The 16,431-nt window shown below is 36.0% G+C and overlaps 1 protein-coding gene across 21 annotated transcripts in view; it reads right to left on the reverse strand.

Annotated features, from left to right (window-relative positions):
- The window catches only part of HDAC9 (histone deacetylase 9), a 910,741-nt gene that overhangs the window by 319,468 nt on the left and 574,842 nt on the right, over positions 1-16,431 (reverse strand). For 17 of the 21 annotated variants that reach the window (XM_025379213.1, XM_025379218.1, XM_025379220.1 and 14 more), the window contains one exon: positions 5,011-7,645. In XM_025379213.1, the coding sequence (XP_025234998.1) occupies positions 7,331-7,645 (315 nt within the window). In that variant the 3' untranslated portion in view covers positions 5,011-7,330. Of the gene's footprint in view, positions 1-5,010; positions 7,646-16,431 lie in introns of those variants that run through there. The other 4 variants (XM_025379211.1, XM_025379208.1, XM_025379210.1 and 1 more) reach the window with 1 other exon arrangement.

A 16,431-nucleotide genomic window follows, 5' to 3' on the forward strand; every position in this document is an offset into this window, starting at 1 on the left:
ATGTGATGAGATCTATCAATTAACAAAATACAAAATGAGGTGAAGATGATCTAAAGCAGAAACATAAATACAAAAAAAAAATGTGAGTCACAAATGCAAGCCATATATACTCTTTTTGAATAGTCACATTTAAAAAGTAAAACAAGTAAGATTAATTTTAATGATTTTATATGACTTAATATATATTTTAAATATTATTTCAATATGTAATCAATAGACATCATCCTTAATGAAATAGTAGTACACATTTTGTACTATATCTTTGAAATCTGGTGTGCATTTTCTACATAGGTTGTACCACAATTCTTGCCAGCCGCATTTTAAACGTTCAATAGGTACATGTGGCTACTAGTTTGGACAGAGCAAAACTAGGGTTCTTTCTCCAGAAATTCTGTCAACAGAGGTATGAAGATCAAAGCGAAGACATGAACATTAGTTCCACATAATTTTTTTTAAAGACATGCTCTTGTTCTGTCACTCAGGCTAGAGCACAGTGGCACGATCATAGCTCAGTGCAGCCTCAAACTCCTGGGCTCAACAATCCTTCTGCCCTAACCTCTCAGGTATCTAGGTCTACAGACACGCTTCCACACCTGGCTTCAACATAAAATCCAACTGTAATTAGTAAAAGTGAGTGACCAGGGTAGGATCTTAATTGCAAAAACTGCAATTACTTTTGCATCAACTAGTAGAAATAAGGAAAATGAAGATAATGTATGAGAAAATAAAGTCCAATAATCATGAAATTCATATCTCTTTAAAAAAAACTTAAATGCATGGAAGAATATTATTTGAAAAACAATGTGTATGATACAAAATGGATCAAAGACCTAATATTAAGGGCTAAATTTATATTAATGAAACTCTAAGAAGGCAACATAAGTGTAAATCTTTATAACCTTGGATTAGGTTACAGTTTTTAAAATATGATACCAAGAGCACAAGTAGCAAAAGGAAAAATAGATAAACTGGACTTCAGCAAAATTCAAAACTTTTGTTCATAAAAGAACACTTAAAAAAATGAAAAGAAAACTGACAGAATAGGAGAAAATATTTGCAACTTATATACCTGATAAAGGTCTACTACCGAAAATGTATCTAAAAGCACTTACAACTCAACAACAAAAAGACAAGCAAGTCAACTAGAAAATGGGCAAAGGACTTGAATAGATGCTGCTCCTAAGAAGTTATAGAAATGGCCAATAGGCAAATAAAAAGATGCTCAACATCATTAGTCATTAATGAAACAGAAATCAAAGCAACAATGATAGCACTGCATACCCACTAGGATGGCTACCATCAATAAAGCAGGGAAAATAAGAAACGGAGAAGATCGGGAGGAACTGGAACCCTCATACATTGTAGCAGGAAATTAAAATAGTTCAGCTATGTGGAAAACAGTTTGACAGTTCCTCAAAAAGTTAAACAGTTACCATATGACCCAGAAATTTCACTCCTAGATATATACCCAGAAGAAATGAAAATACATCTTCTCACAAAAGCCTTGTACATGAATGATGACAGCAGCATTACTCATAATAGACAAAAAAAGTGAAAACTGTGTGTTCAACTGATGAATGAATAAGCAAAATGTTGTATAGCTATACAAGGGAATATTACTCAGCCATAAGAAGGAATGAAGTACTGATCCCATGGATGAATCCTGAAAATCTTCTGCATAAGGAAAGAAGCCAGGCACAACAGGCCACATAATGCATGATTTTATTTATATGAAATATCCACAGTAGGCAAATCCACAGAGATATAAAGCAGCTTAGTGGTTGTCAGGGGCAAGAAGGAGCGTGGGGTGGGAGCGACAGCTTAGTTGGTACAAGATTTTTTTTTTGAGTTGGGGTTAATGGAAGTGTTTTGGAATTAGATACTAGTGACGGCTGCACAGCACCATGAATATTCAAAAACTTATTGAAGTAATTCCAGTAAATATAGTGAGAATCGCCTATACTTGAGTTAAAATGCAGAAGAAGCCTAGAACAATATACAAAAATAGGAGACAGGATATTTTGAAAACTATGAATCAGAGAACTCGAGGATCTTAGGTAAAAGCTATTAAAAATCAGGCCAGATTTCAGAAGGTGGTTAGGGCACCTGGCCATCTCTAAAACATTATTTCTGAATCAGATTCTTCAAAGGGCTTGAAAAAGGTAGATGACTGGGCTCCTAGTCAGAACAACAGAATCAGAACCTCTACGGGTGTGGTCAGAACCTGTTTCCCTCAAGAGGATTGTCATGCATCTTTCCACTAGAATACCACTTAGGAGGTCTAGAACGTGACAACTGTCTCTATTTTTCCCTTCCACAACGTTTTATACAGACTACTGAAGTCAAAATTATTATCAGGTGCGTCCTTGATAGGTTTAAAAAGTCTGTAAAAGGCAGCGTCCTGATGGTTTAGAAATTGGACTTTCTTTGCACTGGTTGGGGAATGAAGGTAAGAAGTAAAGGAGAGCTCTGAATCTGCTGAAATCCTTTCTCCTTCCCCCTAAAAGTTAACCAAGTGTGGCCTCTCTGTTTCACTCCCTCCTAGGACTGGCTATGGTCAGAAAAAAGTAGTCTACACATTTTCACGATTAAAAATGGTTGAATAAAATGTGTGCAGGATTAGAACCCTCATCTAACCCTAACCCTCACTAGAATTAGAAAAAAAAAAAAAGTTCTAATCACTAAGCTCATATAGAAGCTATTAAAAAAACATTATTGATTTGGTTGGGTGTGGTGGCTCAAGCCTGTAATCCCAGGACTTTGGGAGGCTGAGGCGGGCGGATCACGAGGTCAGAAGATCCAGACCATCCTGGCTAACACGGTGAAACCCCGTCTCTACTAAAAATGCACACACAAAATTAGCCAGGCGCGGTGGCGGGCGCCTGTAGTCCCAGCTACTAGGGAGGCTGAGGCAGGAGAATGGCGTAAACCCGGGAGGCGGAGCTTGCAGTGAGCTGCGATCGCGCCACTGCACTCCAGCCTGGGCGACAGAGCGAGACCCCGTCTCAAAAAAACTAAAAAAATTAAAAAGAAAAAAGATTATTGATTCAAGACAGTTTGGTAAATGCTAATGAGGAGAGATAGAGAAACAATTGAATAAATTGGACAGAAGTAAGCATATCGGGCAGATATAAAGAATCGTTGCACCAACACAGCACAATGGTAAAGGTTGAGAACAGGGACTCTGGTGCCAAAGTACGTGGGTTCAAATTAAAGCTAGACCTCCTAAATCAGTGACCTTGACTTTAATTTATCTGTGTTGTGGTGCTCTCATCTCTACAGTGGGATGATAATAATACCTCCTTCATCAGGTTATTATGAGGACCAAATGAGCTAATAGATATGAAGTGCTTGCACACTGTGTGTGTATAATAGATAAAAGTAAACATCTTTTTGTCAATCAAAATGATCCCCAAAAGTTGCATTGCCTAAACACAGTTTACAGCCTCAAAGATGTTATTATAAACTGACATGTAACAACAAGAATATAAACATTTTTAAGCCTACATAGACATGTTGGCATGACTGAAAAGTCACATTCCCAATATCCTTTGTATTTGCCCAAATTCTTTGATTGCCTTCTATATTTTCCTCTTGAAATGGAGATGAAGGAGTGATCAATAATAAAGGGAATAGTAGTCTGAAACTCATTCTTTTGTATCTCCAAGTTCCTGATATAATCAGTTACAATTGGAGACCTCAAATTATTTATCATTGTAAACCTTCAATCGTATACCCACAATTTATACATATTACAGCGATTCAAAATTGTACGCTTCAATTACTGAAAAAAACACGAAGAAATGCCAAATTTAAAACAATATATCTATTAAGTACTAGGTTTCAACAAAAGGTTTAGTGTCTGAATTCCTTTTCAACATCCTTTGAAAAAAAGGAGCATACAACAATATATAGCAATTTCTAAAAGACTCTCTTTCTCAGATCTATGAAAAGTAGCAGTCCACACTTCATCGACCACCTTCAGCAATGAGGTGGTGAACTTTACTGCCAGAAGAAAAAAAATCTAATGATTATTTATTTCAAGACTTGGCAATAACTATTTTTTCTAAAGAAAAGGTTTCTAATGCTAGATTGATGCTTTGCATTAAAACAGTCACCCTATATAACACTTCAGAAATCAGATATACACTATAAAACCATTTTTAATTGATTTCTCTAACTCATATTTTAGGATCTCTGGTACCAAGTTAGTCCTGTAATTTTATAGTTCAAAGGCAAATTTCAGGAAATTATAATTAGCAATAATGGTATTTCCAGAATTCTGACTGTATTCTCAAATTTATGGCACTATAAAATGATAATCCATCTGTAACAGTCAATAGTTATAGCTCCAGATTTCTCGATACTCTAATGCAATACTGATGTGACTTAGAGTATGGCAGAGTTGCCTTTACTTGAATCAGGCTCCTGTTCCTCACGCTGGTATTATAATAATTGTTACCATAGAAGGGGAGATCATTTAATTACTATTTTCTCTTTAAATTTATGTGCTGTCACTTTCTACTTGTATTTCAAGATCTCACTGTAATAGACATAATTATTACAACACTTGGAATATTATTCATTTTAATATTTACTGAGTGCTTGTTATATTCAAGGGATTGTGTTAAGCTTTTTAAAAATAATTTTTGAGGTGAGCAAAGTTAGGAACTGACAACTATTTAGATAAAGTTTTATATTTAGAAGTTGACATTTTAATTTAAATACCAAACATGTTAACATATCATGAAAAAGGTTACACTGGCAAAAGGAAAATGAAGCAAATTTTACATGTGTTAGCTATTTGATAATTTTGGATGTAAATAGTTGAAAGTCATTATTGCTGAATTTATTGTTTTTAATGGTATTAGATGTAACTGCTCAAAATGCCTTTATTTTCTTGTTTCAACAAAGACTGGCAATATATTTTGATATATGAGATCTAGTGTGCAAGCTTCAACTTCGATTAAATACGGCAAGTTTACACAAAGCCAAGTGTATGAAAGGGGATCTTTTAAAAAAAACTTTATTTGAGAAAGGAAGAGACTTATAACAGAAGGCAAGAAGGGAAACATACAAACAATATATTTACAACACAAAACAAGAGATCACCTTCAAGGGTGTAAATTATAATAAATACAGTAGATTTTAAAAGAGACATTTATCAATTGATTCTAAGATTATTTAAGTCCAGCTTTCCTTTTCACTGGTTCCAGGTAGTTTCTTGATTAAATTCAAAGACTATCAAATTCAAACAATTAACGTCCACCAACTGTACTGATGAAACTCTCTCAAATGACATTATAAAAAATAGTTTTTTTTGTTTGTGATTACATATCTTTGAAGTAATATTATACAAAAGTCTGCTCAGCCACATGTTCCTCCCCAAATAAAATGTATTTTAAAAGATGCACTATCCCTTTTTTATGAGATTGAAAAAAGACTTTGAAGAAAATGAATATTTATGAGATGGAAAAAATATACAATTTTATCTTAGGCATGCCATATTTTTAATGCAAAACAACTGACAAAAAGTCATTTTAATATGAAGGAATATACTAACCAAAATATGTTGGTGATAGGGAGTGTTCCTATTATAGCTATTTGTCAAATTATCAGAAGGACTTTCATTATATGGAAAAGTTTTAAACTTTCTAACTTCTAGTTATGTTAATTTAATTTGAATGGAGACTTTTTTAAAAAGGATAATGTATCTTTAGCAGTAACATTTTTAAAGAAATATTTTTAAATGTCACAGCAAAATGTAAACAACACGTGCCAATAACATACAGTTGAACAATGTCTACATTTGGCAAAACTGCTATATCTCCTTTGAAATAGGATACTACACCTTGAAATACCTCGGATTTAGAAATATAAATATTTTAATAGAAAAAACCTCACAAAGATTCTAGGTCAATTTGGATTATCCATATTAAAGGGGTCTTAATACAACGAACCTTTAACTAGCTTAACAAAAGTAAACCTATAAAACAAAGTAAACATATCAAAAGGGAATATGAAGGAAATGTTCCAGTGAAAAGCTTCCGTAACAATTTCCCTACTTGTGGTGTTATTTTCTTAGACAATAAATCAATTCATAGAGTGCCCTTTAAAAACAGAAAGAGTAAAACACTATCCTCAGATTTTTTTTCCTACATTCCTCAGTACATGAATCACTTGGACTTCCTGTTTCCACAAGGCATTTCCTGTTCAGCCTCACAGAATCACTTTTCTGTAGGAGAACAGCAGGAACCTGACAAAGAACTGACTTGAATAAACAGTGTCTTCTGTTGCCTTCAAAGTTGTTTGTATTTTATAGCATCAAAGGACATAGTCCTCCTGAAGGTGCATTATGTACAAGTAAATTCTTTTGTTAAACCTATCTTTTCCAATTGTTATTTGTCAGAATGTTATGGTATATGCCCATGACATTATGGAATTATACTTAAGAGATTCTAGTGACAATATAAAATATGATACACCTTCTTCTTTTCAAACTGATTTTGACTTGATATCAGATAATATTCATCCTGTTACTGTGTTTTTTGCAATTGTAGATACAATATTGTATCTGATTGGACCATTATGCTGCACATTACTTCTCACCAACATTCGCATCTGCTTCATTTGCTCTTTTTTGATAGACAGTGTCATCAAATTACACAAAATAAAAGTAAAATGAGCAGTGCTATGTGAGTCATAATCTAATATTGAAAGTAGTGCTGCAATTTGCATCTATATATTTAAAACCACCTGTATTCCTAATATGTTCAATTGCAACCTACACAATAACCTAGGACTACTGGCATGGTGACCAGAACATTTCTACTTAACTAAAAAAAGAGAGAGGAAGGAAGGGGCAGACTACCTTTAACAGTGTTCAAGACTATAGTATGATACATTATCTACAGTGACGTGAAAATTGAATTCTACATGTTGCAAAAAAATCAAAAACTAATCGAATGCTTCATTGATCAGACTGGGAGACTATCCAGCAGTCACTGATCTCAACACATAAACTAAAAATAACAGTGAATTTGTTTTCCTTAGAAGTAATTGGTGTAGCAGGCTTTGGGATAAATTTAAAGCCTATCAATTGCTCAGATATTATATATCATAATTTTAGTGTAACAGATATTTCCTTACCAGTGGATTTTCAATGAAACCTTGATATCTATATAGAGATCAGTATATAGAGAGACCTCTGTATAGATATATACATATATCTGCATTAGTTAGAATCCTTAAACACTGAACTCAAATCATCAAGAAATATAAACTGATAGGAAATCATATCCATTTACCAAAACTGCAATGCATTTCATGTTCAGATAATGACTTTAATTACAAATCCTGGAGCTAAATCTTTGCCTATTACCTGTTGCATAAAAGCAGCCTGCTCCCCAGATTCCATTTCCTGGATCTGAGCATCTTCATCACTGTCCACTGGTTCCTCCTTGACCTTCACAGCCCCAACTTGTCCCAGTGTGTCATCCACACAAGCACTGCTGTCGCTCCTAGTGCTGTTGCCACTAGAGGGCGCTCTGTCTTCCTGCATCGCCTGGTCCCCTTGAAGCTCTTCCTCTGCCTCCTCAAGGTGACTGCCTGGTTGCTTCAGTTGTTCAATAGATTTCGAAAGCAGCTAGAAGAGAGTGTTCAGGGGTTCAAAATTCAGTAGTTCTTGATGGTAACAGAGAAGCAAATTACACTTTGATTTCTAATAACTTATACACTGTGATTTCTAATCATTGAACATATATTTCAGAATGAACTTGTAGGCAACAAGTTTCCTCAGTAATACGAAATCTGAAGTAGTCCCATTATTCCATATTGTGTGGGTCTAGTAGGCAGGGAATGAGGTCTTTAAGTGTTGGGTTGTTTTTTCTTTTTAATGGACCACTCTTTAATGCAGTTAGAACATGGTGTACAAAAAGGTAAATAAATTATCCATGGAAACTCTGAAACTTTCAAAAGGACAAGTTTTGAAAGTTGAACCTGGGAATAATACTTTTCTCAAAAGATAAAGGGGGTGATAAAAAATGTTGTCAATATCATTTTTCAACGAATGTTAAACGCTGTAAAAGCCAGAACACAAATGCTAATAGTCTTTGTCTAATTTTCTCATACCTATACAGAGAAACTATAGTCAAATGAAAAAGTGCCTTCTTACATATATTTGGAAGACACAGAAATATTCATTTTGATATTCTGAACTTTAGAAAGGTGTAAGATTTAAAAAAATAATAAAATGCTTTACGAACAGACTCAAATGGAAATTAAGTATTAGAAAAGAATCAGGAAATTATTTTTTAATTTGAAAATCATTATTTAGACATTTTATTTTATAAATCAGATTGAAAGTTTTCAGAAGTCAATGAATTAACTGCTTAATGATTTTAAAAGATAATTGACAATATGCCTAACTTAAACAATAGCAAAATACCATAACACGAAAGCTCAATAAATGAGGAAAAAGTCTCAAGATTATTTCATCTCACAATGGCCATTTGTTTTATTTCACAATGGCCCTGTGGACTAAATCATCTGTAGACCTTGAACTGTGTTTTCAAGAGTTGTTAGTTTTCTGCTAAGTCAGTGCCTATGTAAGCAACATGGCAATTATTGTAACTAGCAGCATGCTTATAATACCACCACCATAAACATGAATGCAGATTTTTCTTTGTCAAATTCATGCTTACCTCCTACTCACACATAATTAAAAAATACATGTTTTAAAATGTGAATACTTAAGTACTCAGACTTAGATGGACACCTCATCCTCTTTAGGCTTATAGACTTTCCTGCAGTCCACACAACCTCAAATGGCCCTGATAACACTAACAAAGCCCTTTAGTTTCACTGCATGTAGATTTATTAGGAATTTTCATTCATTTGTTCAACAAATATTTACTGAGTGCCACTATGTTCAAGACACCATGCTAAGCATTAGAAAAATAGCCACTGCTCTGCCCTCATGGAGCTTATAGTGAATGTCTTAGAAAGGCTTCAAATACTTATTCCTATTTTCAAGTATGATAAAATGCTTTGAAGAAAGAAACACAAGGTGTTATAAGAGCACGTACTGCTTGGCATAGCAGTGGAAATGGGGATTGTCAAGGGAGTTAAGCTGAGGAAGTGTTATGTTTAGGTTTAGACACGAAGGATGAAGGATGGAAAGGAGTTAGTTATATGTATGAGGGGTGGGAAGCAGGGGTGGAAATAAGGGTGAGGAGCATTTCTGGTAGAAGGCAGAGTTTGTGGGGACCTTGGATTGGAAAAGGAGACCAGCGCATCTAAGTCACCAAAAGTCTAGTGGAGTTTGAGAACAGATCGGAGGAAAATGCTGAAAGATAATGTTAAAGTAGATGATACAAGTTATAATACATTTGGGTGAAGAGTAAGAATCTAGAGAAATAAAATATAACTTAGGAAAAACACATATAAGGCCTAAATATCACCAAAGTAAGTCAGACATGATCAAGCTAAGAAAACATATGCCAATCAAAACGCATATCACAATGAAGAAATTTGAATATGAATTTCCTTTGTGCCTATCATCTAACATCCATTGTTACTGGCCAGTCAGGAAAAGGAGGACACATTCATTTAATCATGGTTTAGATGACTTTAAGTATATTTTAGGAAACTATTTGCAGGACTTTTGTCCCAATTCTGAATACTAATCAGCTCCTCTTTAATATATAATACTTTGGATACTACTGAGATTCTGGATAAAAGAGACAATATAATAGTCCTAAATTTTGACTACAAAGTTGTAGGATCCCATTTAATTGGCTGTTTAAGAAAGAATATGCAACAGCATAGAAACAAACAAGATATTAAAGAAAAATTCCTAGTTTTGGCTGGAATAAGGACACTGAGTAACAAACATCCACTAATTATTCAGAGAGAGAGGGGGAGAGAGACTATCAGTCAGTGTTGCAACCCTTACTCATACCTCAGACTACAAATAAGAGCAGGTGAGGGGAGCTTGTGGGAAGAAGGGATTTATCTGAGAATAGATATTAGCCAGGTGAAGGAGGCTGCAGGAACCCATCAGAGAAACCAACTGTAAGAAGACTGGACAAATGCTCACTGAGCTGTAGAAACTCTCCCTCTCACTAATACAGCATAGCTGAAAAGTTATTTGGAACCTGCTCAGTAGAGCTAGTGGACCAATGACACTAAGGAGTCAAGTAGATACCCGGAGAGGTGTTCAAAAGATCCTGCCAATAAGGGCCTCTTGAGGATACCAGAAGAACTTTATGGGATGTGTGGCTGTGGAATAGGAACTGAGTGTGCTGGATGAAAGGTTAGCCAGAGAGCCAGTATCCAGGAAATACCATGTCAGAAGTCCCTGCTTTCTAGGGGGTCGGGGGGACCATGACTTTGAACCCTAGCTAGTTTCTGGATGTCTGACATTACAGGGAAATATTCAATAACTAAGAGGAAGCCAAAAATATCACCCACCAAGTAAAAAGACTCTTCTGTTACGATTCTTCTCCTTCCTAATCCCTGGCCACAACATGGCCTCTCAGTGTCTCAACCTCTCAACCTCCAATGGTCTAGTCCTCTACTCTACCTCATTCCCCAACATTATGACCTTACCTGAGACCTGATCTTTATCAGTAACCCTGCATTCCTCTAGATCTCAATATCAAACATCATTCCTTTCTTCTGGCTCTTTCTCAGAATATTCTGACACCAACCATTCCTCATTCCAGTGGGTTTTCCAAGTCATACTCTCACTACATATTGTCCCCTTCATTTGCTCACTTCCCTCCTTTCTGGACAAGGTTCCACACTTCATTGAAAACCATTCCTTTATATTACCATCAGTGCTCCTGCCCCTTTCAATATGGGTTTCACTGGACAAATAAGACTTCTAACCTTAGTCAATACTAAATCTCTGCCAAACCCAAGCAGCTGAATGAGCTAGGAAACAAATAAACAAATTACGATCATGTTGAGTGTTCTCCAAATTCATGACTACACCCTCCAATGGAGTCTCAGTGCTGCCTGGCAACCCTATTCCACTTTTCCAGTTAATTTACTCTCACTGTCTTATACTACCTCCTCTCCCTTCAAATCTCTAACATTTCCCCCTTTTCCTCACTCCCTGCTGATACCTTTGCTTCTCATTTCATTGAGAAAATGGAAGCATCAGAAGAGAAACTCAGCCTGCTGCTACTAGCACATTTATTAAGCAATCCCATCCACCCCTCCTGCTGTTGCAATGAATGAAATGTCTGCTCTTCTATCTCAGTCAACCCCTTGGCTTACACCCTGGATCCCTTCCACTCCTGCAATTATCTACTGTGTCTTCCATCACACATATCCCCTCTCTGCCGGAATGCTCTCACTAGTACTCTTTCAGCAGTACCATCCATCTTAAAAAAAACTTTCCTTGACCTCCTCCCCAACCCACACCATTACATACCTCCCTTCACAATAAAATGCCATGAGTTATCGCTCTTCACTGTCTTCATTTCTCTTTTCCCATCCTCTTTAGAATCCAGCCAACTAGGCTTTCCTCCACATTATTTAACCAAAATCTCTTGTTAAGGTCAATAATGACTGCAATGATGCCAAACCCAGTGGCCATTTAAATATGATATTAATAGGTGGCAGCAAAAGTGAAGCATTTTAGAAAGGGAAATAAGACAAAAATCATAGCATTTTTGAAAATAAGAGACTGTTATTACCATTGCAGCCAAAGACCAGACAAACTGAGTGCTAATTTACTAGAATACAATTTCCCATAGTTAGCAAGTTAAAGAAAATCTCTAATATTAACAAATCCCTGAGTTTTCACGGAACATAGCATATGTACATTTTAACAGAAGACCTTCTGAAATCTGACCTGTGAAGTCACTGAAGTATCCAGAAATCACATTGTTCAGTCTATTAATCAAATCTGGTCAGTATTTACAACCTCACTGACACAGATATGCATATGACAGTTTATATAACAATTTTCGGCACGCAATACAGAAACAATTCTATTTGTTCCGGTCAGCTTCTTTGGCTTCATCTACACTTCTGATGTACCAAAGGAAACATGGGGAAGAAAAAAGCCAGAATGAATAACGTTGTGATCACTTGGCAAGAAGACCAAACAGTGAAATGATATTTTTCCAAGAGCAGAATTCCTTCATGGTTCGTAAAAGAAATGTTTCTTGACATAAAACAGTAACTTCTGAGTAGAAAACATGTAGATATGAAATGCTGCACTTGAAAATCTTCTAATAACATTCTTAAAAACCCTGATTTTTTAAAGAAGGAATCTTATGCCCAAAAAAGACAGGTCATCTCTAAGATTGTAAAATAAGAATTTGTGATTTAAAAAGAGAAGAGTAGAAACCTAGAACTTTTTACACCATTCTACTCCACATTTTGCTCTGAAATAGCTATATATTCTGATGACAACTAGATTAATAGAAGCAATTCCAATCTCTCCCCTGAGCTCCAAACTTGCATAGTTAGCTGCTTACTTAACTTCTTTTCTTAGATCTAGAATATCTAATAGACATCATAAACATTAAATACCTCAAAGATAACCTTTATTCCCATCTAACCCAATTGTATTGATCACCCAATCTTTCTCATTTGAGTAAACAGCTTTACCCAACTGCATGAGCCAAATATTTGGGATTTATCCTTGTTTCTCTATCACTCATCTTTTTCATTTAATTTATGAGCAAGCCCTGGCAATTCAGCCTCCAAACATAAAGGCTTTATCTTGACATGTTTCTCCATTTCTGCTGCTACCACTGCGCTCCTAAATACCATCATTTTCACCCTAAGCTACCCAAAGGCCCCACTCTGGGCTCCCTGATTGCCCTCTCGGCCCTCAACAATACAATCTCTTACAGTAGCTCTAATAATTATTTTTAAAATGTAATTTAGGTAACATTAATTCTCTGCTTAGAATCCCCCACTGACATCCTATTATGCTTATAATAAAATTCAAACCTCTTACCATGGTCTCCACAGACTTTCAACAACCTGGCACCACTGACTCCTCTGACCTTGGTTGGCATATTGTTCTCTCTTTTTCACATGCTCCAGCTACCCGGGCCTCTGGCTGCCCCGTGAATAGAAACATGCAGAGTTTGTTCGCCCACAAGGCCTGAGTCTATGCTGTGCTCTCTCTGCTCCCTCAAATCTTTACATGCCTGACTGGCTCCTTCTTATCATATTTTGCCTCTGTTATTATCTCATTAATATATTTTTGTTAGAGTCCTCATTGTTATCTGGCATCATATCGCTATCTCTGTTTACAATACAGTTATTTCCCAGACTATAATATACATCTCATAGGGCATGAGCTTCCTGTTTTTCATCATTTTATATCCCAGTACCTAATACATTGCATAACACCTAGTTGGAGCTTCATACGTTTCTGAAAAAATTACTAATGCTTAGTAACAGTGCTTTGACACTTTTTCTCCTACGCTATAAAACAAAGTCAATGTCTACAGGAGCAGTAACTACCCCTTCTCATCTTCTCTGGAATAAAATATGCTCTTTGTGAAGATTCACAAAATACAAAAAAGACAAATGGGACATCCGGTGCCAGTGTTGCAAAATATAAAAGCAGAAAGGGAGTTAATCTGCACTTCTTATTTTATTTTAGGTGTCTGACTAAGGCTGTTTTTGTTTAAACAGTCAAATTTGTCACAGTGGAAAAAATTTCAATTAACTTCAGCAAGGAAAATTTACAAACAAAAGTCACAGAGAAATTCTTGCCTGCCAGATTTGAATAATTTCCTATAAAAGTTACTTGGTGCTATTTGTAAATTTCCGACTATTTACTAGGAAAGTGAGTATTTGGAATTTCTTGTTTTCTATGTGTTTCTCAACTACAAATATGACCACTGCAAAGCTGGTATGGGCTAACCCTTTTCTAATCTGTACTGCCACTGAGTGGCCCCAGATGTAGTTAGGAGATGTCTGCTTACTCTCAGTGGGGTGGCAGGGTCTCTCTTTGGTTGAACATCTGGAGGTGATCCCCTAGCAAAGTCGAGCTGTTGCCTTGCTGGCTAGAAAACAGAAGACGAAACATCTGTGGGACAGATAACTGTGCAAGCCTGTGTGAATCTCTGCTGAGGCCTCATCTGTAAAACACACCGTGTGCCACTCGTCTGACACCAGGTGAGTTACTTTGGAGGAGAACCCAGCAGAGATGAAGAAGAGCGCAGCTGCACAGCTTCTCCTTTGCCTTTTGTCTGTGCTCGTACTCATCTGTCAGGCTGTCTCCCTATTCTCCGTGCTACTGTACAGCAATTGGGCCAAACACTAAGCATGCCACGGGCAGCCTATGACCATTCTGAGTTTGTAACACACACACACTTATATATACTCAAACAGATGTTCTGTGTGCCAGATACCACGGTAATTTATCCAAATTCTGAATGTCTTCAAGGATTACAACTAAACTTCAATTTTTATCAGTCCCTGCCCAGGTCATAATTATACCAAATCCTTAATTTCAGAATCTTACATTCCATGTTTAACATCATATATTCTGTTGGCACATGATGAAAAACTCATTAAATAATATTTAAAGACTGTCACTAATCTTTACACGTTAGCACTTTAAGTTCACCTCTGTGTAAATTACATAACTTGATACAAGTCTATAAGTCACTATAAGCATACATACTTTTAAATAAAATATACTTAATTTCTATAATTTTAATGTTTCTCACAGAAATCCTTTGCATCCCAACAAATATCTTCAGATACAAAATATCAACTAGGAACAGGATCATATAAAGAGTAAATCTGTTCCTGATAGACATCTGATTTTCTGACATTGTCAACACATCATTAAATACAAGTGTTTGAATATGATTATTAAACTATGCAAAATGACCTTCAATGCAACTCACCACTTTCTTATTTTGCCTCAGATTTTAAGACAGATTGTACTTGGGGAATGGCAACAGCACAAGTTGTTTTTTTGTTTTGTTTTGTTGTTTTGCTTTTTTATTTTTTCTTTTAAATAAATGTAATATTCTTCCTTTGGAAAATAAAACCTTTCCCTTAAGCTCCAAGGAAACTAGATTTAAAAATAATGATAAAATTCTGTCTCAATTCACAAATAGATTAGGTATGGACCAACTGTTCTCAAAAACAACACGCAGAGCTTGGAGGGCTTTCAAATTGAGAGGTCTACTTGGAGTAGAACTCCAACCTCAAGCCAAAATGATACTCCATGTCATTTTGCTTCTGTGCATTTTAGGGAAATAGAACCAAAATTAAATAACAAGAGAAGAAATATTTTCTAAATATTGTTTCATTATTCATACAAATTGAAGTCTAAACTGAAAAATACCATTTCTAAGCAATATTAAAGAGGTTCTAAATTAATCTAAGCACCAAGTGAATTTTTAATAAATGCTGCTTCATCTTTTTAACTCTAAATGATTGTCCAAAACAATGCCTGCAATTAAATTGCTTTCCTCTGGTTCTCAAAACTTCATAATATTGCAGTAACTTCAATAAATGTTCCCTTCTGGGAAGGAAACTAAAGGTTTGTTCCAACTAGTTTGAGAACATTGCCCACCCATCTTTTCATTCTTCCAACAATTTTTTTAATTGAGCATTTACTATATGCCAGGCCTTAGGAAAAGAGTGGTCAATCAAGCAAGATCCCGGCACACAGTAGGGGAGGCAGAAAATTAGCAACTGAAAAATGAAACTTGAAGTGACAGGGAACGATGAAGGAAGGGGTGAGCAGGTGGGTGTTTCTGTTTACTCTCGTTTGGATGGGCAATAAAGAGCCCTCTCAATAGGTGAGGTCTGAGCTGAGACAGACCCCAAAACACAACTGAACCATGAGAAGAGGTGGAGGTTGAGCCTTCCACACAAAACAGTGTCTGGCACAACTCATGGAGATGGAATGAGATTCTCCAAAGATAAGAGAGGGGGCCAGTGTGGCTGGAGCCTAGAGAGAGAGGGAAGGGAGGAGATGATGAAGGCAAGGGGAGGAGGCAAGAATCAGATCATGACAGCCTTGTAGGCCACGTAAAAGTGTTTGGATTTTATCCTGCGAAGAAGAAGGAGCAAGTAGGGTGTTTTAACCATAACATGATTTGGTTTGCATTTAGAAATGATCATTCTGGCTGCTATGGAAGACTGGATTTAGGGAGGCAAAAGTAGAAAGAGGAAGACTGAATTTTCAGAACATACAATCCTCAGCAAGAGTGTAGAATTCTTAACCAAGACTTCTTGGCGGGGGTTGGGGCAATGTTTTTAACTAGGACACAAATAAGCAGTTTTCCCTTCTTTTATAGCACTGCATAATTTTATGTCCTTTTAAAAATTACATAATAGGATTTTTTTCCCTGATAATCTTTAGGATCCTTCAGTTGACAGTATACTTTCTGACCAAGTTTTCCTCCTTTTCTCTTTAAGAGT

The sequence above is a fragment of the Theropithecus gelada genome, chromosome 3 (assembly GCF_003255815.1).
Source record: "Theropithecus gelada isolate Dixy chromosome 3, Tgel_1.0, whole genome shotgun sequence".
Classification (NCBI taxonomy): domain Eukaryota; kingdom Metazoa; phylum Chordata; class Mammalia; order Primates; family Cercopithecidae; genus Theropithecus; species Theropithecus gelada.